This window comes from Aspergillus alliaceus (genome assembly GCF_009176365.1).
Source record: "Aspergillus alliaceus strain CBS 536.65 unplaced genomic scaffold BDW43scaffold_13, whole genome shotgun sequence".
Classification (NCBI taxonomy): domain Eukaryota; kingdom Fungi; phylum Ascomycota; class Eurotiomycetes; order Eurotiales; family Aspergillaceae; genus Aspergillus; species Aspergillus alliaceus.
In genome coordinates this window covers 189,600-212,493 of record NW_022474696.1, presented here as the reverse complement: position 1 = coordinate 212,493, position 22,894 = coordinate 189,600, and the positions used below count along the sequence as shown (strand labels likewise).

General features: G+C 47.5%; 12 protein-coding genes across 12 annotated transcripts; 4 read left to right on the top strand and 8 right to left on the bottom strand.

The window, feature by feature from the left end:
* Positions 1 to 66: 66 nt before the first annotated feature.
* BDW43DRAFT_270995 (60S ribosomal protein uL24) lies at positions 67 to 1,511 on the top strand. Its single transcript, XM_032041382.1, has 7 exons — positions 67 to 130; positions 276 to 326; positions 377 to 431; positions 492 to 498; positions 679 to 739; positions 794 to 824; positions 884 to 1,511. Exons 1-7 carry the CDS (start codon positions 112 to 114, stop codon positions 1,056 to 1,058), a joined length of 399 nt encoding a protein of 132 aa, XP_031901961.1. The 5' UTR covers positions 67 to 111; the 3' UTR covers positions 1,059 to 1,511.
* A 607-nt stretch (positions 1,512 to 2,118) lies between these two features.
* BDW43DRAFT_39826 (uncharacterized protein) lies at positions 2,119 to 2,950 on the bottom strand. The gene is made up of 2 exons (XM_032050010.1): positions 2,854 to 2,950; positions 2,119 to 2,802 (listed from the first exon to the last, which is right to left on the bottom strand). The coding sequence occupies exon 2, from the start codon at positions 2,695 to 2,697 to the stop codon at positions 2,242 to 2,244; it is 456 nt and encodes a 151-aa protein (XP_031901960.1). The 5' UTR covers positions 2,698 to 2,802; positions 2,854 to 2,950; the 3' UTR covers positions 2,119 to 2,241.
* BDW43DRAFT_39825 (Zn(II)2Cys6 transcription factor) lies at positions 2,951 to 4,852 on the bottom strand. Its single transcript, XM_032050009.1, has 4 exons — positions 4,596 to 4,852; positions 3,444 to 4,527; positions 3,242 to 3,390; positions 2,951 to 3,188 (listed from the first exon to the last, which is right to left on the bottom strand). The coding sequence occupies exons 1-4, from the start codon at positions 4,783 to 4,785 to the stop codon at positions 3,154 to 3,156; spliced, it is 1,458 nt and encodes a 485-aa protein (XP_031901959.1). The 5' UTR covers positions 4,786 to 4,852; the 3' UTR covers positions 2,951 to 3,153.
* A 344-nt stretch (positions 4,853 to 5,196) lies between these two features.
* Positions 5,197 to 6,884, top strand: BDW43DRAFT_299086 (cytochrome P450; the record flags this gene model as incomplete). Its single annotated transcript, XM_032044671.1, has 6 exons — positions 5,197 to 5,510; positions 5,565 to 5,595; positions 5,647 to 5,790; positions 5,839 to 5,968; positions 6,029 to 6,653; positions 6,719 to 6,884. The coding sequence occupies 6 exons, from the start codon at positions 5,197 to 5,199 to the stop codon at positions 6,882 to 6,884; spliced, it is 1,410 nt and encodes a 469-aa protein (XP_031901958.1).
* Positions 6,885 to 6,920: 36 nt separating this feature from the next.
* On the bottom strand, positions 6,921 to 7,802 carry BDW43DRAFT_299085 (kinase-like protein; the record flags this gene model as incomplete). Its single annotated transcript, XM_032044670.1, has 4 exons — positions 6,921 to 7,119; positions 7,177 to 7,348; positions 7,482 to 7,587; positions 7,632 to 7,802. 4 exons carry the CDS (start codon positions 7,800 to 7,802, stop codon positions 6,921 to 6,923), a joined length of 648 nt encoding a protein of 215 aa, XP_031901957.1.
* Positions 7,803 to 9,152: 1,350 nt separating this feature from the next.
* On the bottom strand, positions 9,153 to 10,878 carry BDW43DRAFT_270986 (EBP2 family rRNA-processing protein). The gene is made up of 3 exons (XM_032041381.1): positions 10,637 to 10,878; positions 9,888 to 10,545; positions 9,153 to 9,799 (listed from the first exon to the last, which is right to left on the bottom strand). The coding sequence occupies exons 1-3, from the start codon at positions 10,775 to 10,777 to the stop codon at positions 9,495 to 9,497; spliced, it is 1,104 nt and encodes a 367-aa protein (XP_031901956.1). The 5' UTR covers positions 10,778 to 10,878; the 3' UTR covers positions 9,153 to 9,494.
* Positions 10,879 to 11,248: 370 nt separating this feature from the next.
* BDW43DRAFT_309494 (heat shock factor-binding 1 family protein) lies at positions 11,249 to 11,655 on the top strand (the record flags this gene model as incomplete). Its single annotated transcript, XM_032046711.1, has 3 exons — positions 11,249 to 11,317; positions 11,381 to 11,480; positions 11,558 to 11,655. 3 exons carry the CDS (start codon positions 11,249 to 11,251, stop codon positions 11,653 to 11,655), a joined length of 267 nt encoding a protein of 88 aa, XP_031901955.1.
* Positions 11,656 to 11,720: 65 nt separating this feature from the next.
* Positions 11,721 to 13,415, bottom strand: BDW43DRAFT_39791 (thioredoxin-like protein). Its single transcript, XM_032050008.1, has 2 exons — positions 12,726 to 13,415; positions 11,721 to 12,656 (listed from the first exon to the last, which is right to left on the bottom strand). The coding sequence occupies exons 1-2, from the start codon at positions 13,234 to 13,236 to the stop codon at positions 12,067 to 12,069; spliced, it is 1,101 nt and encodes a 366-aa protein (XP_031901954.1). The 5' UTR covers positions 13,237 to 13,415; the 3' UTR covers positions 11,721 to 12,066.
* A 2,385-nt stretch (positions 13,416 to 15,800) lies between these two features.
* BDW43DRAFT_39776 (PIN domain-like protein) lies at positions 15,801 to 16,624 on the bottom strand. Its single transcript, XM_032050007.1, has 3 exons — positions 16,599 to 16,624; positions 16,420 to 16,440; positions 15,801 to 16,343 (listed from the first exon to the last, which is right to left on the bottom strand). Exons 2-3 carry the CDS (start codon positions 16,424 to 16,426, stop codon positions 15,883 to 15,885), a joined length of 468 nt encoding a protein of 155 aa, XP_031901953.1. The 5' UTR covers positions 16,427 to 16,440; positions 16,599 to 16,624; the 3' UTR covers positions 15,801 to 15,882.
* Positions 16,625 to 17,033: 409 nt separating this feature from the next.
* On the top strand, positions 17,034 to 18,773 carry BDW43DRAFT_39698 (putative oxidoreductase, 2OG-Fe(II) oxygenase family). Its single transcript, XM_032050004.1, has 5 exons — positions 17,034 to 17,476; positions 17,571 to 17,630; positions 17,687 to 17,740; positions 17,803 to 17,819; positions 17,878 to 18,773. Exons 1-5 carry the CDS (start codon positions 17,288 to 17,290, stop codon positions 18,656 to 18,658), a joined length of 1,101 nt encoding a protein of 366 aa, XP_031901952.1. The 5' UTR covers positions 17,034 to 17,287; the 3' UTR covers positions 18,659 to 18,773.
* On the bottom strand, positions 18,759 to 19,312 carry BDW43DRAFT_39731 (uncharacterized protein). Its single transcript, XM_032050006.1, has one exon. It carries the CDS (start codon positions 19,176 to 19,178, stop codon positions 18,888 to 18,890), a length of 291 nt encoding a protein of 96 aa, XP_031901951.1. The 5' UTR covers positions 19,179 to 19,312; the 3' UTR covers positions 18,759 to 18,887.
* samB (MYND-type zinc finger protein MUB1) lies at positions 19,313 to 21,542 on the bottom strand. The gene has a single exon (XM_032050005.1). The coding sequence runs from the start codon at positions 21,274 to 21,276 to the stop codon at positions 19,447 to 19,449; it is 1,830 nt and encodes a 609-aa protein (XP_031901950.1). The 5' UTR covers positions 21,277 to 21,542; the 3' UTR covers positions 19,313 to 19,446.
* Between the last annotated feature and the right edge of the window lie 1,352 nt (positions 21,543 to 22,894).

Below are 22,894 nucleotides of genomic sequence, written 5' to 3'. Positions count from 1 at the left end.
GGTGACCGACCGCACAACGACGGCCCATCTGGATTTTTGATCACGAAAGTCGTTTTTTGAAGATTCGGACCACGCCGACAACAACCCCAGCGACAACCGTTCACCCTCAAAATGGCCGTCATCAACAAGAGTAAATACCCGCTACCCATTCGATTTCTATGCGTCAATATATCTGGTCTTGGATACTGGGGATGGCTTCATCCGGCAGGAGGCTCTGGAGAAGGCCCGCAAGACCCTCAATCCGACGGAGTATGCTAATAATTCGATCGTCTTAGGCCTTCACTCTTCCCGGAGCAAGTCCAGAAAGGCGCACTTCAGCGCGCCCTGTGAGTCTTTTTTTAAGAAATTGTTTGAACAAATGTTAATGCAAATGCAGCCTCCGAGCGCCGTGTGATCCTGTCTGCTCGCCTCTCCAAGGAATTGGCTGAAAAGTGACGACTCCCTTTCCGTACTCGTCTTGACTCGAATACTAACCGTACATGTTTCCACAGGTACAATGTACGTTCAAATAACACCGAAGCGATCTGCAAACCCCTCGAAGTCAAAGTGGATGTGGCATGAACCCTGTCCCTCCCATTGGGATTGGGAGGGAGATGGGAGGAAGCAACATCGACGACTTGGAAATTTATATGAACACGAAATGGTCAACGCGCACAGTTCTGACGCAGTTCTCGACAGGTCCGCTCCATCCCCATCCGCAAGGACGACGAAGTCCTGATCCAGCGTGGAAGCCAGAAGGGTACTTGAAGACACCTAGACCTGATATAACGAAAGATACTAACATCATGACTAGGTCGTGAGGGCAAGATCACCAGCGTCTACAGGTAGGCTGGCACTTCTTCAACTGCGCTGGTCGCGATCAATCAACTAACGTTTTCGAAAGACTGAAGTGGGCTGTCCACATTCAGAACGTGAACCGCGACAAGAGCAACGGCCAGAGCGTTCCCCTCCCCATCCACCCCTCCAACGTCATCATCACCAAGCTCCACCTCGACAAGGACCGTGAGGACATTCTGGCTCGTTCGGCCAAGGGCCGTGAGGCTCGCAAGTCGGCTTAAAGGGTTTTGTCCGGGGTTTAGTTCATGTTGCAATGGCGGTAAAGGCGCGGGAGTTCTGATAGACTCGAAAAATGCGAGATCCACCCTTCTATGCCGAGGATATATCCGCGGAAATAGGTGCATTGCGATGAAATGAAAAACGAAAAACTTTATTTCCGCTATCTATGGTTTGCACCACGGGTTTCTAAACCGTAGTGTTAGACCTTTCCTCTCCTAGAATCTCGGCAATGGCTCAATTTCAAAAGACTTACTTTTTCCTTGTTACCGAGTCCGTTGATTGCCGACTATTATTCGATTTTCTGTTGTAGCATGGCCATCTCCCTTTCGGCAGGAAACCTCGGTTTGGATCCCCCAATATGGCGTCATGATATCTTCTCGAATTCGTTCGATCCTGATGGTAGAAGGGATAATAAAATGGCGTGTAGACGTCGCAGAAATATACTTATTGACTAATTATATTCTATCTTGTAGATTTGAGACTAGTAGCTTCGGAATACAATCCCTAATGTCCAGTCCATATTGAGAAGGCGTATGATTTGACACGCCTCGTAGCTAAATATATCTTCTATCCAGATCCATCATTCAATAATAGTTGTAGTTTCCATAGTACTGTCTACTACAAAAGTCTATAGCACCTAGAACTTTCACTGTTTTTTGATCTGATTGGTCGCTGTAGAATAGCCCTCATGTGATATCACCACACTTGCCTTAATCATTTACCTTTATCTAGAATTATTGAATTATTATCCTACATCAAACTATATAAAGGACGGCCTTGAAGTGTGTTTAGAAGTTTCCTGTGATTAAACTCACTATTTCCTATATAGCGAGCGGGTGGTAACTTTGGCCGATATCTACTTTTGCTGAATGAACCTGCGTGCCCACGAATATTGATATCAATCTCACATTTTGCAGCACTATGTCTTGTTATTTTCATTGCTTAAACGGCATTTATAGATTTATCTGGTGCATGTCGATGCTTATGTCGCTTTTTGGTCTTCAGCTTCGCAGAGCCCTTAAGATGGGCTAGTTTTCAACTTCTTTCCAAACTAGAAACCAATAACGCAGCGTTAAACTACAAATCTACTCTAACCTGGCAGTTGGTGTTAGGTAGCTGGTATGGCGGAACTTGTGAGTAATGGCGGATACTGCTTGCGAGTACGTGTACCTTTATTCGATCCACTCAGAGAGTCAGAGTGATGAAAGGGGGCACCATCCCTAAAATAATAGGCCATATTATCTCCGCATTTATTTGTATTCGCGCAGACAGACATATGGCCTTCACGCAAAGTTTCCGCATTCCTACCACAGCCGTCTCTCCAGCCTTCCACCCGCGTTCTCCCTTGAAATCTTCCCAGCCATCACGGCTCATTGAGTGCAGGTCATTCAGACTTCCAATCCTATACTTAGCATCCCAACGGCTTTTCTCCGCATCCCACTCCTCTCTCAGGGCTGACAAATCTCGTCCTTCTTTCCCACTCAGCACAAGATAGTACCTCCCAAACTTCCCTAAAAGAGACTTCCCACCGTCGTCAGCGCTCTGGAGAATCCATGAGATGCTTCCCAGCGGTGGAGCTGGAAGATCGTGCCAGATTTCCTCGTAAGGCGCGAGCCGGCCCCCGAGATGCGGACAAGCCATGGTGCCGGTTTCGAGGTCGTCGCCGTTTGGAAGTTTGGTGAAGACACCTTCGTCAGGACCTTAAGACGCCGGTCGAGTCGATGATGTGGGTGAAGCGGACTGTTGCTGCTTTCCGTTAGTTCATATTGACTAGGGAATGAAGGAGGTTGATTTTGCCAATTTACAAGGGTTCTCCTCCCATAGAACAGTTCTGTTCAGCGGGTGCCTAGTCGATACTTCCATCGGATATAGTGACTCTGAGATCTACGTAGTAACCCCCAACACAGAGGACCAGTGTATCTGTTGGCTCTAATGCCGGCGGGAGGCCAGCAGATGCTGACGCCGGTTGATGTACTAGCAACAATGGTTGTCAGATTTGTCAATGGGGATGAGTGTATGGAAAGGAAGGGATATGTGAGTTCTATATAGTACACGAACGTTGGATTCCACAGTGGAGTGGCATCTCCTGGGACTGGTTCAGTATGGAATGAAGTCCAGCACGTGGTCGTTACCTTTGCAATATGAGTTAAATATAGAGATTAAATGACACGAAATTTCTGCTTACCTGTTGGATTTATCATTTCCGATAAATTCCCGCTCCAGCTTGCTTCCAGAATGTGAGCTGATCTCAAGGTGTTTCGTATCTTTAGTTTCTCATAAAGTTTCACGAGTAAGCCTTTCGCCTTGATTCTATCCTCGCCCATTGCCTCATGTCTGTTTATATGACAGTTAGATCCAGAATACCGGTTCGTGTTAGGAGCGCTTACCCGGCTGTAAAAATGGGTGTGGTCAATAGAACCCACGGCGAGAGTTCACTGACAGGTAAAATTCCAATAACAGTATCCAGGATCCTCCGAACACAATCTTGTACGTTCGCTGCTGAAGAGGGAAGCTTCTGAACTCGGCGATAAATATGGATCAAGGCAGAGTATTGATATGCCAGATTGCAGACAGAAAACTGCGTAGCCTCTTCTTTAGAGAGCGAAGTATCTGGAGCAAGCGCGGGCCCCATTCGACTGTCACGCGAAATCATTGCTCTAACGGAATGCTCTAGCCACTTTGCCCGGTTCCTTAGATTCATTTCGAGGAGCTGTGACCCATTATTTGGCATGTTATCTAGCTGTTGACGCTCCCATGCAGCAGCACCAATTTCTCTAAATACAGCATCGAGGTCTATGGTGTAGCCACTATACAAGTCTAGAACCCCACTTTGTTCCCCTTGATCGCAAAGCAGCGGTCGAGGGCCACGCTGCCATTGCTCTTCATGTTGAATGTGCTGTGTAAGCGCTGCGAGTGACTGCACTGACTCAAACCATCTAATCGATATCCAATGGTGAACTGCATCGGATTCGAGATTTTCCTGGGAGATGTTAGTTCTGGTTGATTCGATGAGCGCCTTCGCCCCTTCCATATGAATGCGCCAAGAGTTGTCTGCTTTGCCGGAATAGATCTCACAGATAAATAACGTCCGGATGGTGGGCAAAAGCGAGAATCTCGTCTTCGGATCTGCTGTTTGGAGCTCTTGACGGAGACATTGTAAGCTTTTTGCCATAAAACTGGAAACATCTTCTTCTAGAGCAAAATCGACCAATTCTGGGCGTCGCAACGTATTTAGATGAAGAGCAGATCGGGCAATTGTTGCAAACATCAGGGAAGGAATTTGTAGAATCATTGGGAAGATCATGTCACAGATTTGGGTGCGGATATGCCGGTGGCATGCAACGAGAGAACATTTGGTAACAAAGTGGTGTAACAGCATCCTATGAGTATATGGTAATCCAGACAGGGGATCTAGGTAGTTGATCCCCTGGAACTCAGCAGGAGGTGTTGGACTTTTTGTAGGAGATACGACTACCCTTGGTGATACCACCAGCATTGTCAGTAAGTATATCCCTGTCCGCAATGGGCGACAGACGTACGGCTTTTGCTGCTTCTATTTCCAGCTCGCTTTGGCTCGTCACGACGGGGAACTCGGCCTTCCCATTTTAACACAATTGCATAATTACATAGAGCGCCGGCATCTTGACAGCGCTTACAGCTGGGCTTCTCTTCACTACACTTTTGCCGTCGACGTTTGCACCTCGTGCAGCCATGATGGGATCGGCCCATACTGGAAGTCACATATGGGCTAGTCGGGAGCCAAAGCACAGGTCTCAAGAGTAATGTAGGATAAGAAGCATTTTTTGTTCAGAGATAAGAAAATGATATACTAAGAGAGAGTGTGGGGAAACAGGTGATCTCCTCGACTTACTGTAAACGGACTAGCTCTTCTCCTGATAAGCCCATCTCCTCGACTTACTGGAAATGGACTGGCGTATCTAGTAGATAGTACGAAGTAGATAGAAAATGTTATCCCATTCTCCTCGACTTGCTATTTTAATCACTCTCCGAAAGATGTCGCCGGCTCTTCCTGAAATATATAAATCTCCCTAGGATTCTGAGAAGATTGACCTTGGAAGCTATGATGAGAAATAGCAACCAAAGCCTCAAAGACCTCCTCTTTTATCAGATTGAAGAACAATGTGGGCTTTATATCTTATCGCCATAACATGGGTGTTGTCTCTTGTTGCTGGGACATTTTCAGTTCTTCGAACAAGGGTTCCTGGCCCATTATACGCCAAGTTCACAAGTCTCATACTCAAGTATCAGGAATTCTCAGGAAAGCGCCGCACCTATATTCACAGCCTTCATCAGAAATATGGCCCCGTAGTGCGCCTGGCTCCAAATGAGATCAGTTTCACAGACTTAGAAGGGCTTCGGGAAATATACCAGAGTGGGGGAAGTGGATACGATAAAACGGAGTTCTACAATCTATTTCAACAGTATGACCATCGGTAAGGGTATGGCATTGTCTTTTCGAATCAGGATCTCTCTCTGACTCACCGCAGGACAATGTTTTCAACTCTAAATAAGCAAGACGTTAGTTAAAATCTAACCTCTACCAAAAACCTAACTAACTACCTCCACAAGCATGCTGGGAGAAAGAAACTCTTTGCAGACCGATATGCGATGACAAACGTGGTCCGCCCAGAGATCGTCCAAGGAATCCAAGATCGTGCCGCAAGCGTGGTGGAGAAATGCAAGGCATCGTTGGGAAGTTACCTTGACGTCTACGTTAGTAATCGTACAATCGAGGTGTATAGTCTACTAAATAGTATGCAGATTACTCTACATTGCTATGCTCTGGACTGTGCCTCACTCTTCCTGTTTAACCCCGGCGGAACTGACACGTTGAATAACCCCGAGGACTTCGTTCTGATGCAAGAGTTATCCTACGATAACCGCCTGAAACGTAGGTCAATTCCTCTCATATATGAACCATCCTGTTGAATAAGGCTTATTATCTGCGCAGTACGGTGGCTCGAATACTACTCCCCGAAACTTGCATCTTTCATCCATTGTTTCCGAAAGAAATCGAGATCTTTATCAAAAGATTACGTCTTAGCTCAAAGCCAACAAACCAAACACAAAGAATCATCTTTAATACACCGCCTGCAAAGTAACTCATCTTCACTACAGACTATCCAAATGGCCGCAGAATGTATGGATCATATGGCTGCAGGAATCGACACCACCGGCGACGGGCTCTGCTTCCTTATGTACCAGCTCTCTCTCCCTGCCTACCAGCACGTCCAGCAACGACTACACCTCGAACTCGTACACAACCCAACAGCAAAACTTGACGAACTGATCTTCTTGGATGCGGTCGTGAAGGAAGGGTTGAGGCTGTTCCCGCCTATTCCAATGAGTTTGCCTAGGTATGTGCCTGATGGTGGTCGAAACATTAGTGGGTACGATATTCCTGCGGCAACTATTGTGAGTTGTCAAGCGTTTTCGGTCCATCGTATTAACGACTTGGTCTTTCCGAGACCGAATGATTTCGCGCCAGAAAGGTGGCTGGCGGAGGAGGGGTTACATGAGCGGAATAGATTGTTTTTCTCATTTGCCTCCGGGGGGAGAGGGTGCATAGGCAAAAAGTGAGTTTCTTTTCTCCCCTGGAAGAGATATTAGAAAGGAAAGCTCACAGGTCATGAAACTACAGTTTGGCGTTGGTAGAGATGAAAACTCTCTTGCGGGAGATATACTCCCGATTCGCCACAAAAGTAGCGGCGGAGATGGAAGGCGACATGAGTATCGATGACCAGATTATTTCATCTAGACCGAAAGACCAGACATGTTTGCTAACCTTTGAGCTTATTGGTAAATGAAGTGGAATGGAATGGTTATTACGTCCTTTACTTTTTTCATGAGTTTGGAGACTTGTTCACATTTTTAAGTCGAAGAAATGGATGCTCAACCAATTCGCGTGCCGTCTTTCTCTCCTCCGGAATCCGGGCCATCATCATCTTTATGAATGATAAGAAGTTCTCTCTCTCCTTCTCCTCTAGAAAGGGGAGTGCATCTGCGAGAGTCTGGTTTGGAGTTAAATCATTATGTAAAAAGCTGCCTGGTTTGACATGTCAGTAAGATCTCATGTATCGTTTACACAGGAAATTTTACATAGTATCTCTATCAAAGAACGGGCCCTCAAAATATTGCTCGGAACTCTCGCAAAATTTGCCATCCTCTCCCCTTAGTGACTCGGGCAATTTGTGGTCCAGCATTGAATATGCCCTTGTGACCCGCTCAGAAGGAGGAAGACCAAGTAAAGCAATCGTTTCTGCAAGATGTGCTTTAGCCATATATTGACCCCTGTATTATAAATTTGGTGAAACAACTCTCTGCCTTGGATGAGATCTCAAAGCTAGCATGGTCTTAGTTAAGCAGTAATCTATAATCGGAGAGTATAGAGCGTACCAGGATACCTAGGTTCCATATATCTGTACTCGTTTTCCAACCACAGCCAAGGATAACCTCTGGTGCGCGATATTGACCTGGCTGGATGGGATATATACCCCATGCGTCATCAAGCTTTGCAGATAACCCAAAATCAAAACTTTGGGTATATTTCTTACTTCCCTTATTGGCCCGGAACCATTGTGACAGCGATAGACTGGTCGGCCTGTAGGGTCAATTTTATATTGCATTGGGCTCTCAAGCTGAGAATTCATGAAGTCATTAAGTACAACCGGATCTTCAAATGTGACTATGATGTTTTCAGGCTTTAGATCTATAAAATATATCATAACCTTAGCATCCCGAATTGATTTAATAGGCAGGGATAAATACTGCTATGAACAACACCGCATGCTGTATGAAGGTAATCCAAGCCTGTAAGGAGAATACGGATATACGGTACTGCTATCGAAGGACTACAGGTTCCTCAAAGGTGATCGAGAGAATAAGTAATCGTATTGCATAAGCGATACCTCGGTTTGTGCTCAATGTTTACCATGGTGTCTTATCAAAGTTCAGCAAGCCCTACAGGACGACATTCAGGAACTGGTCCATCGCCAATATCAGGAAATCACCAATTTTATAAATTATAAGTTCTTTCTCTCCGTATCCTCTAGAGAGGGAGTGCAAGATAATGCCAAGGGATTGTAGATGTACAGCTGTATATAATTAATATACAGAAAATGTATCATAGTATCACCGATGACTCATATGTTCTACCACAGGCCATCAGTATGGCCTTCATGGCCTAATTGCCTAGATCACAGAGATTTTGACCAAACATATAGACAGAAATGAGACCCCTTGTCGCTTGAAGCTGCGAAACTAATTCCCCCAATTATCGTATAATCGCCAGGATCATCATTATCCACACCAGCCAGATGGCCATTGAATTCATCAGATATCTTTTCAATCATACTCCAACGGATAGGAAAATCCTTTGTTCGAGATTGCGGTAAGAAATTCCATATATCCAATAGAGTCGTGCGATCAGAGGCCAATTCCTGGAGCCGAGCCCCGCTCTTTAATCTAAACCGAGCAAGAATAGCGATACACTCGTTGAGTCTACAGAAGACAGCCCTGTCCCTGGTATACTGAGCTCTGGAACGCCCGCGCTGAGAGCTATAAGCAGGAATTAACTTCCATATTCTCTGTGCTCTGTGGGCTAATACAAAGTCCGCTTCAAACTCCTGTGGTATTGCATGCGGTAAGATGGCAGAGAGAATGGATCGCCTATAGGCTGCAAAACCCCAATAAAACTGGGATCATGCTCTGATGATGGTGTAAAGTTCCCTCGAAGAAGAAATCGACTGGAGAATATTCACCGGCAACTCCAGCAACAATAATGACAAACCTCAAGACATCAAGGTGGTACAGTGTATAAAAGCTGAAAAAGATGGATTTGGGATGACAAGGAATGCGATCTAAACTGTAGGTGTAAGGAATTGGGCCATCGTCAATATCGTGGTATCTACATATAACTATGTACATACTCCTCTCCTAAGCAGTACTAAGTACCCTAACTAGGAACCTTAGCCAATAGAGGCTCATGAAGTATCGCCTAGCAGTTGGCATAAGGCTGCTGCTATATAAATAAATCCCATTCTTATTTGAGAGACTCAGATCCCGTTGCTTCACGGTGTGTCTATGCCTAAAGGGACTTCACCAGAAGAGTAGGTACTAGACCGCTTGCCATGAGTTCTTCAAAGCTCTACTAATTGATATCTGTAATGTCTGTGACCATTGTTTGTAGGTACGATGAATCTTTCAACCTAAGAATAACACAAAACCCGTTTGTAGAGGACAAAATCATCCATATTATTTCAATATACACGTAAAGTAGACCTGAGACTATGGACGCAGATCCGTAGTCTCCGATCTAGATCTAGGAGATAATAGACAGTACTCTTTTTGAAATCCCATAAAGCCAGCTTTTACATCCCGTACAAGCAAAAAACGGAAAAGGAAATAAAGCAAGTCAATCACATCCGTCCCTTGGCGGCTGCCCTCTTGCTCTTGCCAGGTCTCTTAGCACCACCCTTAAGGCCACCCTTCATCTTCTTCGCCGAGAAATTGCGCAGGTCTCCGCTGGACATAGCATCACCGCTCTTGGCATGCCGCTTCTTACCGCCGAAGCCGTACTTCTCGTTCTTTTTCTGGCGTTTCGTAGAGGGACCACTACCTCCCTCACGGCCACGTTTGAGGCCCTGGGGCTCGGAGTTATCTATGGCGACGTCGAAGAGTTCGTTGTCGTTATCTGTGGGACCTGATGAGTTGGTCTTACGCTCTGTTCAAAGGACATTCTGTCAGCAAACACGTTCCACAAAAGCGACCACGTCAAAAAAGAAAAGAAAAGAAAAAGAAATCAAACGTACTCTTCTTCAGGTCATTGATCTTCTCCAAAGTCTCACGCTTCTCCTTCGCGCGCTGCTGCAACTTAGCAACCTGAACCTGCTTTCCGAACTTCTTCAGATCACGCTGTTTGCGAGCCTCCGCAGCCGCCTTCTTAGCCGCCGCCTCATCATACAGCTTCTTCTTAATCTTGCCCATGTGCTCATCAGACTTGACCATCTCAGCAAAGTAATCTCCAGGCCGAGTAAACGGAATACCCTCCTTCTTCAGCAGTCCACGCGCCGACGTAGCAGCCGCTTGGCAAACCTTGTAGAAAGCCAGTTCACGAGCCAAGTCATCGTTGGGGTCAGGGACATCGATCGGCTCTTGAGAGACTAGCGAGTTGTGCTCGGAGAATGGGGTCTGAGATGTGATGAAGGAAATACGCTTGAGGGAGGCTTTGATGGCGGCGGAGTTGTTGATTGTGAGACGTTGGTGCGGTACGACGTCTTCTCTTTCGTCGGCCGAGAGGTCGGAGAGCGGGATATCTTCTTCTTCTTCCTCGTCTTCCTCGTCTTCCTCTTCTCCATCGTTGTCATTGCTTTCTTCTTCCTTGTCAAAGGTCTCATCCTCTTCTTCCTCGTCGCTAGATCCTTCCTCAATCTCTTCGGCCGTGCGCTTCTTAGACTTCACTTCTTCGACCTGGTTCAGAAGTTAAAACCGATCGCTCAATCCAAATTGAACCCCAAATCAACCAGCCCAACCAAAAAGTACTTAAAAAAGGGGAACCTACCTGAGCAACCTCCCCAGCAGCAGCCCTTTTAGCAGCCTTCCTCTTCTCCGCCGCCTTAACTAACTTCTTCTGCTTCTCAGCATCATAATCACGACCCCGATGCTCATCAAGAGCCTGAAGCAATTTGCTCCTCTTAACCATTTTTCTTAAAGAGCTCGAGCTCCACAAACTCGTTAAAAAAAAACTAAAAACAAAAAGAAGAAGTTAAACAGAGATGAAAGGCATCGTAAACCAAGGACCAAACTCACAAGTAGCAGCAAGCACGGGAATTTTTTTGGAATACGCCCTATACCCAATACAGCTAGAGCTCTCGATAAGGACGCACTAGTCTTTACACAGTTTAGTTTCGTTTTTACGCGGTATCGGGGAATAGTTGTCCCCGTGTACTTCTATGTATGGCATAATGCATTGTATGCATCTTATCGAAGATTAACCTGCTTCTCCTGGGATTTGGAGTCCTACATTACATACATACACTATATATATTGGTGCGGAGGCTACGGTACTCTGTATAATCGGATTGATTTTATTAACAGCTTTACTCCTTTGAAACTATACTTCCTTCTTTCTTATTTCTCTCTTTCGACTCCCCCCTTTTATCTCAAGTCAATTATGACAGCAGAAGACGACAATAAATCCGTCTCTACGTCTGAGGCCGTCACGCCCCCCACTGGTGAACAGGTACTTCTCGTCTACCCTCCAATCTTCCCTCCTCGGCGCCTTCCCATAACTAATTAGGTACAGGCTACCGATGCGCAAGGCCAGCTCAACGCGGCTATCGACGACCTCCTCGACCAACTGCAGCATAAATTCGATAATGTGTCGCGGGAGATGTTTGGGAAGTGTAGGTCTTGTCTTGTCTTTCTCTCGTTGAGTCCTGCGGGTGTTGTTTTGGTCCGGATAACTGATGGGTGGTGGTAGTGGATGATATGGCAAGACGACTTGATGAGTTGGAGGCTTCGTTGACAGTTACTGGGGATTCGAGTCCGGGGACGGGGCCGGCGAGCCCAACAAAGTGAGTTGTGTTGGAGTTGTAGGGGGGATATATATGGAGAGGTTGGCTTTTCCTGTTTTTCCTGAAGCTATGGGGGAGTTGGGTGGTTTGGGCTTTTTTCTTTTTTCTTTCTCTTTCTATAGAGGTTTGCTTCTTTGAGTGCTGGGGGTTTTTCTTGTTTTTGAAGGCAATCGCATTTGCGTAAGATACCCTGAGAATTCTATTGTTCGGTTGAATCTGATTATTTGCGTCGAGCGGGTGTATTTTCATTAGGTAGTAGGAATGGTTTGTTTTCATATCATTTATTGTCTCTGCTAATCGTACAGAGAGGGACACATTCTATAAAGCCCTATAACCAAAAGCACATTCATGTCATATTCGCTCTCCGGGCATAAATCCCCATAGAGCTAATCACATCACATACTAAAATATACATTTACAGTTCATCCTTCATATCCACGTCATCGTTCTCCGGGGTCAAAAACTGGCGCAGAACGTTGCTACGAGAGATCAGGTCATCAACCTTCTCCGGCGCCGAACCGCCCTTGGCGATGATCTTTGTCAGCCGGGCAAATTCCTTGCTGGCATATTCCTTGTTCTGGCTGAGCTTCTCAGCAACCTTGACATAGTACTGAGCGTACTTGTCCTGCAAACCCTTGGCAGCCTTCTTCACCTCAGCGACCAGCTGCTCGAAGTTCTGAGAAGAGGTGTACTTGGCGACCAGCTCGTCGAGGGTGGCGATGGTGCCTGCCTTCTCATTAAGACCGCCTCCCGCGACACGGTTAGTGCCGGTCTTCTCATTCAAGAACTCAAGGAAAGCCTCCTGCGAGCGAGCACCGGAGTAGGGGATGCCCTCCTTGGAGCCTTTAGGGAAGAACTTGATAGTCGGGTAACCGGTGACACCCTGTTCCCTGGCTGTAGCTTTGGCGTTCTCTGCCTCGGCATCGACCTTGGCAATCACGACGTTGGGTTCGAGGGCAAAGTCCTTGGCGAGGGACTCCCAGGTAGGGGCGAGGTTCTTGCAGTCTAATTACAAATCAGTCCACACTCGAGTAAAAATAAATCTCCGTAAAAAAGGGGAAAGGATAAACTCACGTCCACACCAAGGAGCAGTGAAAGCAACCAGAACGTCCTTATCACTACCAATAGTAGTCTTGAAGGAAGAATCCGTCAACATCTCCACGTGGCTGGGCTCCTTCTTGGGGCCTCGAGGCTTAATGCCCGTCTTCTCGGACACGAAAGCAGACAGGCTCTCAAGATCACGGCCACCGTTGTAATCCACCGCCTTGTCGGTCTTGCCATCAAACCATTTCAGCGTAGGGAATCCCTGGACGCCAAACCTCTTACCGAGGTCGCGATGCTCATCGGCATCGACCTTAGCGATAGTAACTTTGTCTTCGGTGTGGGCGAAAACCTGTCCCAGTTCCTCGTACACAGGGGCCAGGTTCTTGCAGTGGCCGCACCAAGGAGCAAAGAACTCAACAAGCGCAGGCTTGCCGGATTTAAGGACGACGCTGTCGAAATTTTTGGGGGTCAGGTCGACGACTGCGGAAGCAGCGCTGACGATGCTGAGACAGCTCAAGAGTAGGTAGCTCAGACGAGCCATGGCGGCAGTTTGGGTGGGTTAAATATACGTGCGTCAGGTGTCCAAACGCTTAATGGTTGAGAAAACCAAGAGGTTGAAGCAACTGTGCCCTGACTGAAGATGACCAGTCTCCGGAGCAGTAAAGAGCATTGGCGGAGAGCAACGGCAAGAGCTCCGCGGATCGACAAAGCGGGTCGGAAGAGGACACTTGGTATCAACGCCCAGCAAGTACTCTTTGCAACTCCCATTGTATATATACAATTTTTTTACCACACAAAGATAATATATATATATATATATATATATATATGTAATACCCTCCTTAAGGAGTAACTGATCTCTGGGCACTCAATATTCCTCTTTTTTCCTACTCATACACTATTCTTTGAGTAGAAATGGCAAGGTCTCCCTCCCATCAAGCTCGGTGGCGATTCAATACCATCCCGACTGACAAATCAGTGCCATACAGGGGTCTATGTTATTGGATTACTGTAATTCATATTTGTCTGCGTTTCTCGTACTCCGTAAACCCCATCACCGCCTCTCTGCCAACCAGCTGTTTGCATCTCCAAACAGTTTACTCTCCTTGAACTCTTTCCCTGCATGCTGCGATCCTTTGTAGACCTTCATCGTGAAATCAGTTCGAAGCCCAACCCGGATGTCTATAACATGAAGCACTTACCGCATCCCAAAGCTTGAAAGCCAAATCCAAGTTACCAGTAAAACTATCGCTGTGTTGGAACCACTCCTTACCCTTCGACTTCACTTCGGCCCGTGCCTCTGGCGATGTCGGGTCGGCCTGCAGAGGCAAGTCGTCAAGGTAAGTACGGACGGCAATTCCCAGGCCGCAATCGTTATCATCGATGAAAGGCAATCTAGACCATATTAGATAGGCGCATCCTTCGGAAAGTGCAAGGTCCGCTTACTTGGCATTCAACTCGGCCCAGTCATCCCGATCTCTTTCGGCGTCTCCGCTGAGCAGAAGACCAGTCAAAACAACCTCAATTAGGTTCCTCAATGTGACGCGGACTTCCGAGATCAAAGATCGGTAGCAGAGCAGTTGTCGGCTCAGAGGCCCAGAGTAGCCAATGCTCTTATGCTGCAATTTAGCGATACACGCCACACGGGAAACAAGTATATTGAAATTTTTGTCCTCGTCTACGAAAAGAAAGAATGTCAGTATGGGTCTGCTTGCATGGTAGCTGACCGGAATAGACTTACCGGAACCCCTCATTGGACCTCCGGATACATGGGAGAACCATTGCTTCGCATTGAGAATACCAAAGCGAGCCAACTCAATGGCAAGGAAAGTAGCCTCTTCGAGGTTATCGGCCGGGTCTAGTACCGATAAGGCTTGTTCGAGACAAACGCCCCATAAAGTGAGCTGGTGTTTCTCGTCAATGTATCCACGAAGTTGCAGGAATCTCCAGAAAACATTGGCAAGGATTTCTTCTTGGGACGATAATGGCTGGCACTAGTCAGATCTCAAGCTTTTCAAGGTGCCAGGGCCGGGAGCATACCTGAGAATCCTTGGCAGACAGAGACTTGGACACAAATTCGGAGTCCGTCAAGCTTTGGACGGCAAACTTGAACGGACCGTTAGGCCCCTAGATTTCGGTTAACAGGTTTCTCCAAGGCTGGACATCAGCAAACCAACCTGCAATTTCTTCACCCTCTCAGGAAGTTGATCCGTACGGACTTTCCATGCCTGGATAGTATCCTTGACCGAAGGCAGGGACTTAAGATTGACCGGCGTTTCGGATCTCTCATCATACCAAGTGCGCACTTGGATCACCTTTGTCTGGTAGAATCTATGGAGTGAATTGGAAAGTAGGCATATCGCCTGGGTTCTGATTGGGGTCAGAGTGCTTCCGGCAACCTGGCGATAGATCTCTGTATCTTCCACGCCCAGAGGCCGAGAGACTACAACCTCGCCCGACGTCAGGTAGTTGGGCACATCAGCGCCCAAGACGCCTTTAGAGAGATAAAAGTAGAGTTCCTCAGGAAGACGCTGACCGATCAGCTCGTGCATGTCGGAGGGGGTGTTCTCCGGGTCCATAGGGCCCACCCGACCTTCCGTGTCTATAAACACATGGTGCTTCACTGTCATAAACGCACTCTTGTAGCGGTCCATATACTGCAGCTCCTGCATGCGGCGATCCTCGTCAAACTGGGCGCACAGTGAGAGAGCGCTCCGTCCGGCAGAGTTGAACATCGGCAGGGCATCCCGAATACTGGCGCCCTTTCCAGGGAAGGCGGGGTTCTCGAATATGGGGAATGTCGGTAGGAATGAAGATCCCAGGAGGAGACAGAAGTCCAGGAACTGCTCATTGGACAGTCTGCCCAATTCTTCCTGACATGTCGATTTAGCTATCCAGGAAAACTGCGCAGGGTCGGTGTCAATCCGCGTGATTAATTTGTCCACGTCGAACATCAAGATTTCTGATGATCCGCATACGGCATCCACCAGGGGATTTTGGCCTTTTGTAAGGTAGGAGAGCTATGCCGTAGGTGGATGTTAGAAAGCGCTTGGGAGACGTTTACAGCAAATCCTGAGCTGTCAACTCACCTGAGCTGCAGCACTATAAGGAGCCACAATATAATCTATATCATTATGATGAAGGATACGCTGCAAGAACCGATAAAGCGACTCTGGTCGAGGAGTACCTAGAACACCCAATTATTGTCAGCGCGAGTTAAGGTTGCTGGGCAGCGCATTGCGGGTCGCGCTACGATTCCAGGATTCGGCAAGTCCCTACCAGCACCACTGAATGCATCCACCACTTGATCAGCTTGTTGTTGGTCGTAGAGGTCCCACGCTTGTTCGAATGCCCGCACTGATTCTGGCGATACGTGGGGTCGCTGGTTTTTGGTGCCAAAGTCGAGACCGTCGAAGACAAAAATAACAGTGACGCCTGAATCCTTCAAGAGCAGCAGCTCTCGCTCGATATTATTTCTCAAAGCGAACGGGAATCCACCCAGAGCGACCAGCAAAGGCTCGCGTGTGGAAGGGTGGAGGAGGTGCTGCTTGATGTAATGCGACGCATCAATACCGACAACAGCACCTTTGAGAGCGGAGAGTGGAAGAGACTGGGTGCGGGCAGCGGCCCACTCATCCAATGGACGGACTGTTAACGGCAAATCCCATCGGTCAGTTTGACTTTCGTCTCAGTTGAGGTAGGAGGAGCAGTAGCAGGAGCTTACTCGGCATAATTGGAGCTGAATCTGGAGCTGTGTCAGGAACTAAGGAACCTTAACGGGTATCAGGCATAGAAGGTGACCGGGGAGGGGAAGAAAAGTGGAGGGGAAAGGAGTGCAGAAGAAGTAGTATAAGGAGGTGAATTGGAAAGTAAAGAAAGGGAAAGAAGGGAAGAGGGGTGTACGGAGGGGTGGAGAGAGACAAATTGGCCGATGTTGAAGTTCAGTTGTTTTTGGATGATCATTTGTTTCCATTGGCGGGAAGGCGGTGCTTCCGGTCAGCCAACTGTCGAATGTATTTATACTATGTACACACTGTTCTAAGAACAATGGAAAGTTTGATCTACTATTTATAAATCCATGCCTGTATTCACATTATACTTCTCGCATTTCTATCTTAGTTCAAGGCTTTTTCTTTTCAACCTGGACTTGTGGGGTTTTTACTATGCACATTCGGTACAGGTTATTTTTATATTGTCACGGTGTACCTGCTTACTATAAGTAAATACCATTGGTCATGAGCAGCAATACATATAAAATACCTAGACATAGGTTTGTGTATGGGTACATAGACACGGGAGCAAACTTACTATCACTACTATTAATACATATTGAGATTACTTCAATTATGCTTCCCGTAGGATGCCATTATAACCCTAAAGGGGACTGGACCTATGGTTCATTCTCCATTCTCTAACTGAAAGATTTATCCTTGTGTCGCATCGCTCCGATCCGATGACTGTCCAGTCCTGATAAGATAGACATGTGGCACCGTCCTACACTTTATATTCTGGCATTTCCCTCCACGGCAATCTTCTTCTTCCTAAAATTTAATCACAGGATCTATCACACTTGAATATTCAATTTGGACCAAATGACAATCATGGAGGAACACACTCCCCGGGGGCCCCTCATTGAACTCCCGATCTTGGACATCACGGATCCCAACGACCCCGCCGTGGGGAAGGCAATGCTAGACGCAGCCGCGAAATATGGCTTCCTCTACGTGAACAGCAAAGGGACTGATTTCGCCGTCAGCGATGTTGAGAGGGCTTTTGAATTGGTACGGCGCCACTCCTTATTTACGAATTATGAAGGCACTCTCCCGTTGAAGACCCAATATTTATACATCGACGAAACTGACTCAGTAATGACAGTCCAAGCAATTCTTCAAGTCCCCCGCGGAGGAAAAGGCAGCTTGTCGCATTCAACCCAACGTGAGCAGAATCCTTATTTTATACAAGAGCCTGTCTCATCTAACTAACATGCCTAGAACTATGGCTGGTCCGGGATGCATGTCGAAACCCTGGACCCAGAGCATCAACGGGTAACTATGATCTCCACTGATCTCTGAACGTAGTCGTGGCTGACAACTATATGCACCCATAGACTGGTGACTTCAAAGAGTAAGTCAGAGTATCCCCGTACCTTTTCTTCACAGAGTCCAACTGAGGCCATGCCAAGGGCATTCAACTTTGGGGAATTCAAAGATGGAAAGGCGCCACATCCGCTGCCCAAATCACTCGCCTCGCACGAGGCAGAAATAGCTCATTTCGCAGATCTCTGTAACAAAACCTGTAGTAGGATCCTCAAACTACTGGCACTTGGGCTTGAGATACCCGATGACTTCTTCACGGCTCGCCATGACCCCAGTCAAGGCTCGTCAGGCTGTAACCTGCGCTACCTCTATTACCCTTCAATCGCTTCCCCAGCAACCTCATCCTACGAGCATGGTACTGACGTTCGTGCGGGCGCTCATTCCGACTACGGCAGCATCACCCTTCTCTTCCAGCGCCCCGGCCAACCGGGTCTGGAGATCCTGACCCCGGAAAAAACCTGGGCACCCGTCCCCGTCCAACCAGGGCAATCTGCTCAGAATGACCAGGATTCCCCCTTCCCCTTCCCTCCGATCTTGGTCAATATCGGCGATCTGCTTAGCTACTGGACCGATGGATTGTTAAAGTCCACCGTCCACCGCGTCGTTTTCCCACTCTCTGAGCAGCAGAGTCCAAACCCACAGGACCGTTACAGTATCGTCTACTTTTGCCATCCTCTTGATAAGACCGAGTTGGTTCCTGTGCCCAGTGACCTGGTAGCTGCTTATCGACAGAAGTGCAAGGAGAATGGAATCCATGAGGGTCAAGTTGGTTTCGGCGGCGGAGCTGGGAATCTGGAGACCGGCAAACGAGCGCTGACGGCTCAAGAACACCTCGCATCGCGGTTGGCTGCAACCTACAAATTTTGATTAATGACAACTGTCACGTGGCTTCGAAACCACATCACCATGCCATTTTACCTGCAGGTTAGTGGTACATATTGTGTTACCCAATACCAGGCACATGTATGTAGAGACGTATCCAGCATTAGGTTGCAACAAAGTCATGAGACTATTCAATTCATAAAGGGAGATTAATCAAAACATATTATGCACATGGATGCAAGGAACGCAATAAACAGAATAGACACGACTGCTATCAAGCAGTACATTCACCGTGGTGTGTAGAAGCCAAGACCAATGATTCGCCAATGAAGAAATATCGACAATCACAAAAAAGGCCAAAAAAGCCAAAAAAAAAAGGTTGCTCCCGACAAGACCGATAGGGCAAGGGAGTATGCGAAGCGGTCACTGACAAAGGAAAATCGTCGGACGTCCAGGTAATGAAATGTAAATTGTTAGAGAATAACCAATGGAAAATGAAAAATAAAATATGAAAAACAGGAAGACGAGTGACACGAATGTCGAGCGTTTCGAAGAAAACACCCATTGACCGCTAGAGGTAATCCATATGAGCAGTAAACAGGCATAATGCCCAACGTTAATGGAACAATTGTACTAACAAGGGTTCAGATATGATAATTGCAGGATAAACAACATACAAAAGGTATCTTGAAGAGAAACGCCGCCAGGTTCTGAAATGCCATGCACGGGGTAGATGTGGAATCTCGAAAACAAAACAAAAAAATATGGCAGGTATGACGCTATGCAAACCAGGTATGCATTAGATATATTAGACAAATTTTCATCCGTTCATATCATGGCGTGGTGTGGCACCAGTGACGGTGGTAGACCCAGGCGGCCTTCTGACAATCTTTGCTGCAGTACTTGGTGCGACGGCAACGGCGACATTTGGCAAACTGCCGCTGGAACTCTTCCCATTTCCCGCACTTGTACCATGCGCATTGCCGAATGCCACCTCTGGACTCGTCCTTGCGACAGAGATTTCTCATGACGACACAGGCCCAGTACTGCATGTCCTTGGAGTGATGGCGCACGGTAAACTTTTCTACCAACGGGAAGATGTTGACATCATCAGCAAGTAAATACTCGTCCTCCTCCTCTGGCGGTTCAATCGGCGATGCTCCTTCCTCAAGCATTTGAAGTTCACGATCGACCTTGAGCTTTGGCACCAGATGGGAGTGTTGGAAGTACGACCGCAGATTGCAATATTTAGAGACATAGGCCAACAGTTGGAGCGACATCAAGACGTCCTCATCACGGGGCATCGTCGTTAAGACATTCTGGGGTGCTGCAGATCGGTCGCGGAAGTACAGCGAGTACGGGCTAGGGACGAGAGCGGGGGAGTTGGCGTTGTTCGCGGCCTGCGTAGGAGAAAACCCTAGAGCCGTGTTGGTCTGTGTGGTGTCGTTGTTGATTATGCTGCCATCTACTGTGGAACGATGGGTGATATTGAACGTCTCGGCTTCTTGTCCTTCCGAGGGGTCGGTGACAGTCAGATCGTGGGAGTTGGAAACGCCATCAATCATGGCTTGCCGGTCGCCCACTTCATCAATCTCCATCTGGTTGTGAAGACCAACAATGGGTTCCGATGTCTCTGCGGAGCCAGCGTTTTCTCCCGTGGTGGAGCCCTCTCCGTTCCCATCATCGGAGTCTCCTGATGCCGACTGATGCTGTCTCAAAGCGGGCCGTTGTCTCGCGGCCGTTGTTGACTGAGAATGGCTGCTCCGAGGCTGCACCGGGCCGCTGGGGGTCGTTGGAGAATCAGGCTGCGACGCAATACCGTTGTGCATGGTGGGAAGCATGCTTGGTAGTCTTTCCGTGTCTCGCACGGGGCGGAGCCCAAATCCATCAGCCGCATCCATCGGGGGCAATGCAGTGGCTAGAGGTTGCATCGCCCTGTGACGAGGACCCGCATGCACATAGCGACCATCGTGCGATCTGTGGTTGTGGGCGTCTTGCCCGAACGTGTTCCTCTCCGGAGGCGATGTCATGGGCGCACGAGGTGACGATGTAACGTCCATGGCATTTGCGTCGGGGGCATGATTGTTTTGGTGGAGGAAGGCAGGGATCTCGATGGATGGAGGCGGCGCCTGGCGGCGAGAGGTACGTTGCTCCGTAGTGGATGACTGGTCCAAGAAGGCCGGGCGCCCAGACACCTCGCCGGCAGTAGGGGCCGCCGCCGCCTTGGGGTGATGCCGTAATGAATGTCTCTGGTTTTCGCTATCCGCCCGGGCTCGCGCCTTGTCAACCACCTTGATATAGTTATCAAGAATAGTTGCGATGACCGGGACCATATCCGCTTCGACTACCCTCGTTCTCACGGTCTCTGAGCCCCGCACTCCGATGTTGACCACACACTGGAAGGCGAGGCTCCACTTCCACATCTCCATCAAATCTCTACTCCGACCCTCTTTGAGGACGCAGATCAGCCTTTCAATGCCGCCATCGACCGTAAGAATATCGCGAATACGGGCCGAGGATGTGGTGAGATAGGCGAGATGGTTGAGGGAATTTATGAGGGGCAGGGTTGATGTACAATCGAGGGCACGCCTGTCATAGAGGGTAGTCGTAATGCTCACGGAGGCCTTATTGACATTTGGGATACTGAAGTTGACCTCCCGCATGATGGGCGAGAGGATTGGGAAGAAGAATCGGGTTCGTTGATGATATTCCGTTAGATGACCGAAGTAGGGAGGATGATATTTCGATCAGTAGTTGGCTTACTTCCCCCAAGTAAGATGGGAAGGCCAATCGCTCGAAGCGTGACTCGGAGAAACGGGGGGGAGGAGTCGGTGGAGAACCTAAAGGGGAGGGGGTCTCGAACTGCTTAATTCCAGGTCATGAAGGATTAAATTTGAGATCTTGCAGTAGTCAAGGAGGACCCTCAGGGTCTAGTCGATAATTGTGATGGGAAAATGTTTGCAGAAAGGATGAGGAGGTTGAAAGGGAGATTTAATCCAAGCCAAGACCAGTCCGGTCACCAAGTCCGTCAGACCTAGTGGATGATGATTCACCGGGGGAATGCGAAAAAATGAGCGCAAAGCAAGAGGGGAACTGTACAAGGAGGAAGAAAACACGGATGGACAGAAACCCCAACGATAAACACCAGCGCGTGTATGTCAGGGAGACTCAATGTTATGAGGTGATGGGGGCAAATGTCGACAGTGAATGAGTTGAGTGCTTCGGGGACTTGGCTTTTGGGCCAAAAAAGCGAAAGCGGAGTTCTCAAGTCAGGCGCCTTGTCTTCCTGTTACGCTCTCTTTCTTCCTCTCGTTCTCCTTCTACCCGCCACCCGCCACTTGCAACCCTTTTCTTTCTTGTCTCGTTTCAAATACTTTTCTTTATTTATGTCAATTTTTCTTCTTTCTTTTTCGGCGTCGGTTTTTTTATCTTCTTACGTGCCCAGCGCAGTGGAGATTGCACGCTTCTACATAACCAAATTAAGAATCGCCAGGAAATTGCTTGTATTGAGGGGGAGATGCGCAGATCCATAATCATCTCCCAACTCCAGTTATTACTATTACGTAGAATCCTTGACTCGATGCAGATAATGCAAATAATGGTTTAGCATTGTCTTACTTTAATTGTCGGGAACTCCGGCAGGGTTTAAAATGAAGGCCCATGCTGAACACATGGAATTCTTCTATAAGAGAATGTTTCTCCATAATACATATTAGGGGGCGAATTGATTACATTACCACTAGCTAGTTAACGTAACTGGTAAACGAGCCGCCACTGTAAGCGGCCCGCCATCTTCTGTTTTCCATAGTAAACAGCCTATTTTTAAGCAATAATATTTCAACCATTATTAGATAGATTAGTTTACAATCAAGGTATTATACTAATATGGTTATATTTCTTATATATAAATTAAGCTTAAGTAAGAAAGAGCCCTGGAATATATATATCCTTACTATATACTATAAAATATGGTATATTTTACCTTAGCTTGGTAGTAAGTGTCGAAAAAGATTTGTACTGTTTATATATAATTATTCTACTGTATAGTAAGTTATATATTAATTTTCAAGTAGAGATAAACTGAATTGGTTGAGATATTATTGCTAAAAAATAGGCTGTTTACTATGGAAAACAGAAGATGGCGGGCCGCTTACAGTGGCGGCTCGTTTACCAGTTACGTTATGTATTCCGATTACTAATTATCCTGGTTCAGGTTCTGCTGACCGTATATCACACCGCTTCACATTCCGCTTCAGCCCAGCCCTAAGGCCCTCCATCAGT

Coding starts and splice junctions, on each gene's coding strand:
- BDW43DRAFT_39731 (XM_032050006.1), bottom strand. CDS start 19,178: ATGGGTGTTTTCTTCGAAACGCTCGACATTCGTGTCACTCGTCTTCCT.
- BDW43DRAFT_39826 (XM_032050010.1), bottom strand. CDS start 2,697: ATGGCTTGTCCGCATCTCGGGGGCCGGCTCGCGCCTTACGAGGAAATC.
- BDW43DRAFT_39698 (XM_032050004.1), top strand. CDS start 17,288: ATGACAATCATGGAGGAACACACTCCCCGGGGGCCCCTCATTGAACTC. Junction 17,477..17,570: donor TTGAGAGGGCTTTTGAATTG/GTACGGCGCCAC, acceptor CAGTAATGACAG/TCCAAGCAATTCTTCAAGTC. Junction 17,631..17,686: donor CTTGTCGCATTCAACCCAAC/GTGAGCAGAATC, acceptor TAACATGCCTAG/AACTATGGCTGGTCCGGGAT.
- BDW43DRAFT_270995 (XM_032041382.1), top strand. Junction 327..376: donor GGCGCACTTCAGCGCGCCCT/GTGAGTCTTTTT, acceptor ATGCAAATGCAG/CCTCCGAGCGCCGTGTGATC. Junction 740..793: donor CCAGCGTGGAAGCCAGAAGG/GTACTTGAAGAC, acceptor CATCATGACTAG/GTCGTGAGGGCAAGATCACC.
- BDW43DRAFT_270986 (XM_032041381.1), bottom strand. CDS start 10,777: ATGGTTAAGAGGAGCAAATTGCTTCAGGCTCTTGATGAGCATCGGGGT. Junction 10,546..10,636: donor CTGCTGGGGAGGTTGCTCAG/GTAGGTTCCCCT, acceptor CTTCTGAACCAG/GTCGAAGAAGTGAAGTCTAA. Junction 9,800..9,887: donor GATCAATGACCTGAAGAAGA/GTACGTTTGATT, acceptor TCCTTTGAACAG/AGCGTAAGACCAACTCATCA.
- samB (XM_032050005.1), bottom strand. CDS start 21,276: ATGCGGGAGGTCAACTTCAGTATCCCAAATGTCAATAAGGCCTCCGTG.
- BDW43DRAFT_39791 (XM_032050008.1), bottom strand. CDS start 13,236: ATGGCTCGTCTGAGCTACCTACTCTTGAGCTGTCTCAGCATCGTCAGC. Junction 12,657..12,725: donor CACTGCTCCTTGGTGTGGAC/GTGAGTTTATCC, acceptor ATTTGTAATTAG/ACTGCAAGAACCTCGCCCCT.
- BDW43DRAFT_39825 (XM_032050009.1), bottom strand. CDS start 4,785: ATGGGCCGATCCCATCATGGCTGCACGAGGTGCAAACGTCGACGGCAA. Junction 4,528..4,595: donor AAATAGAAGCAGCAAAAGCC/GTACGTCTGTCG, acceptor CACCAAGGGTAG/TCGTATCTCCTACAAAAAGT. Junction 3,189..3,241: donor GGAAATGATAAATCCAACAG/GTAAGCAGAAAT, acceptor CATATTGCAAAG/GTAACGACCACGTGCTGGAC.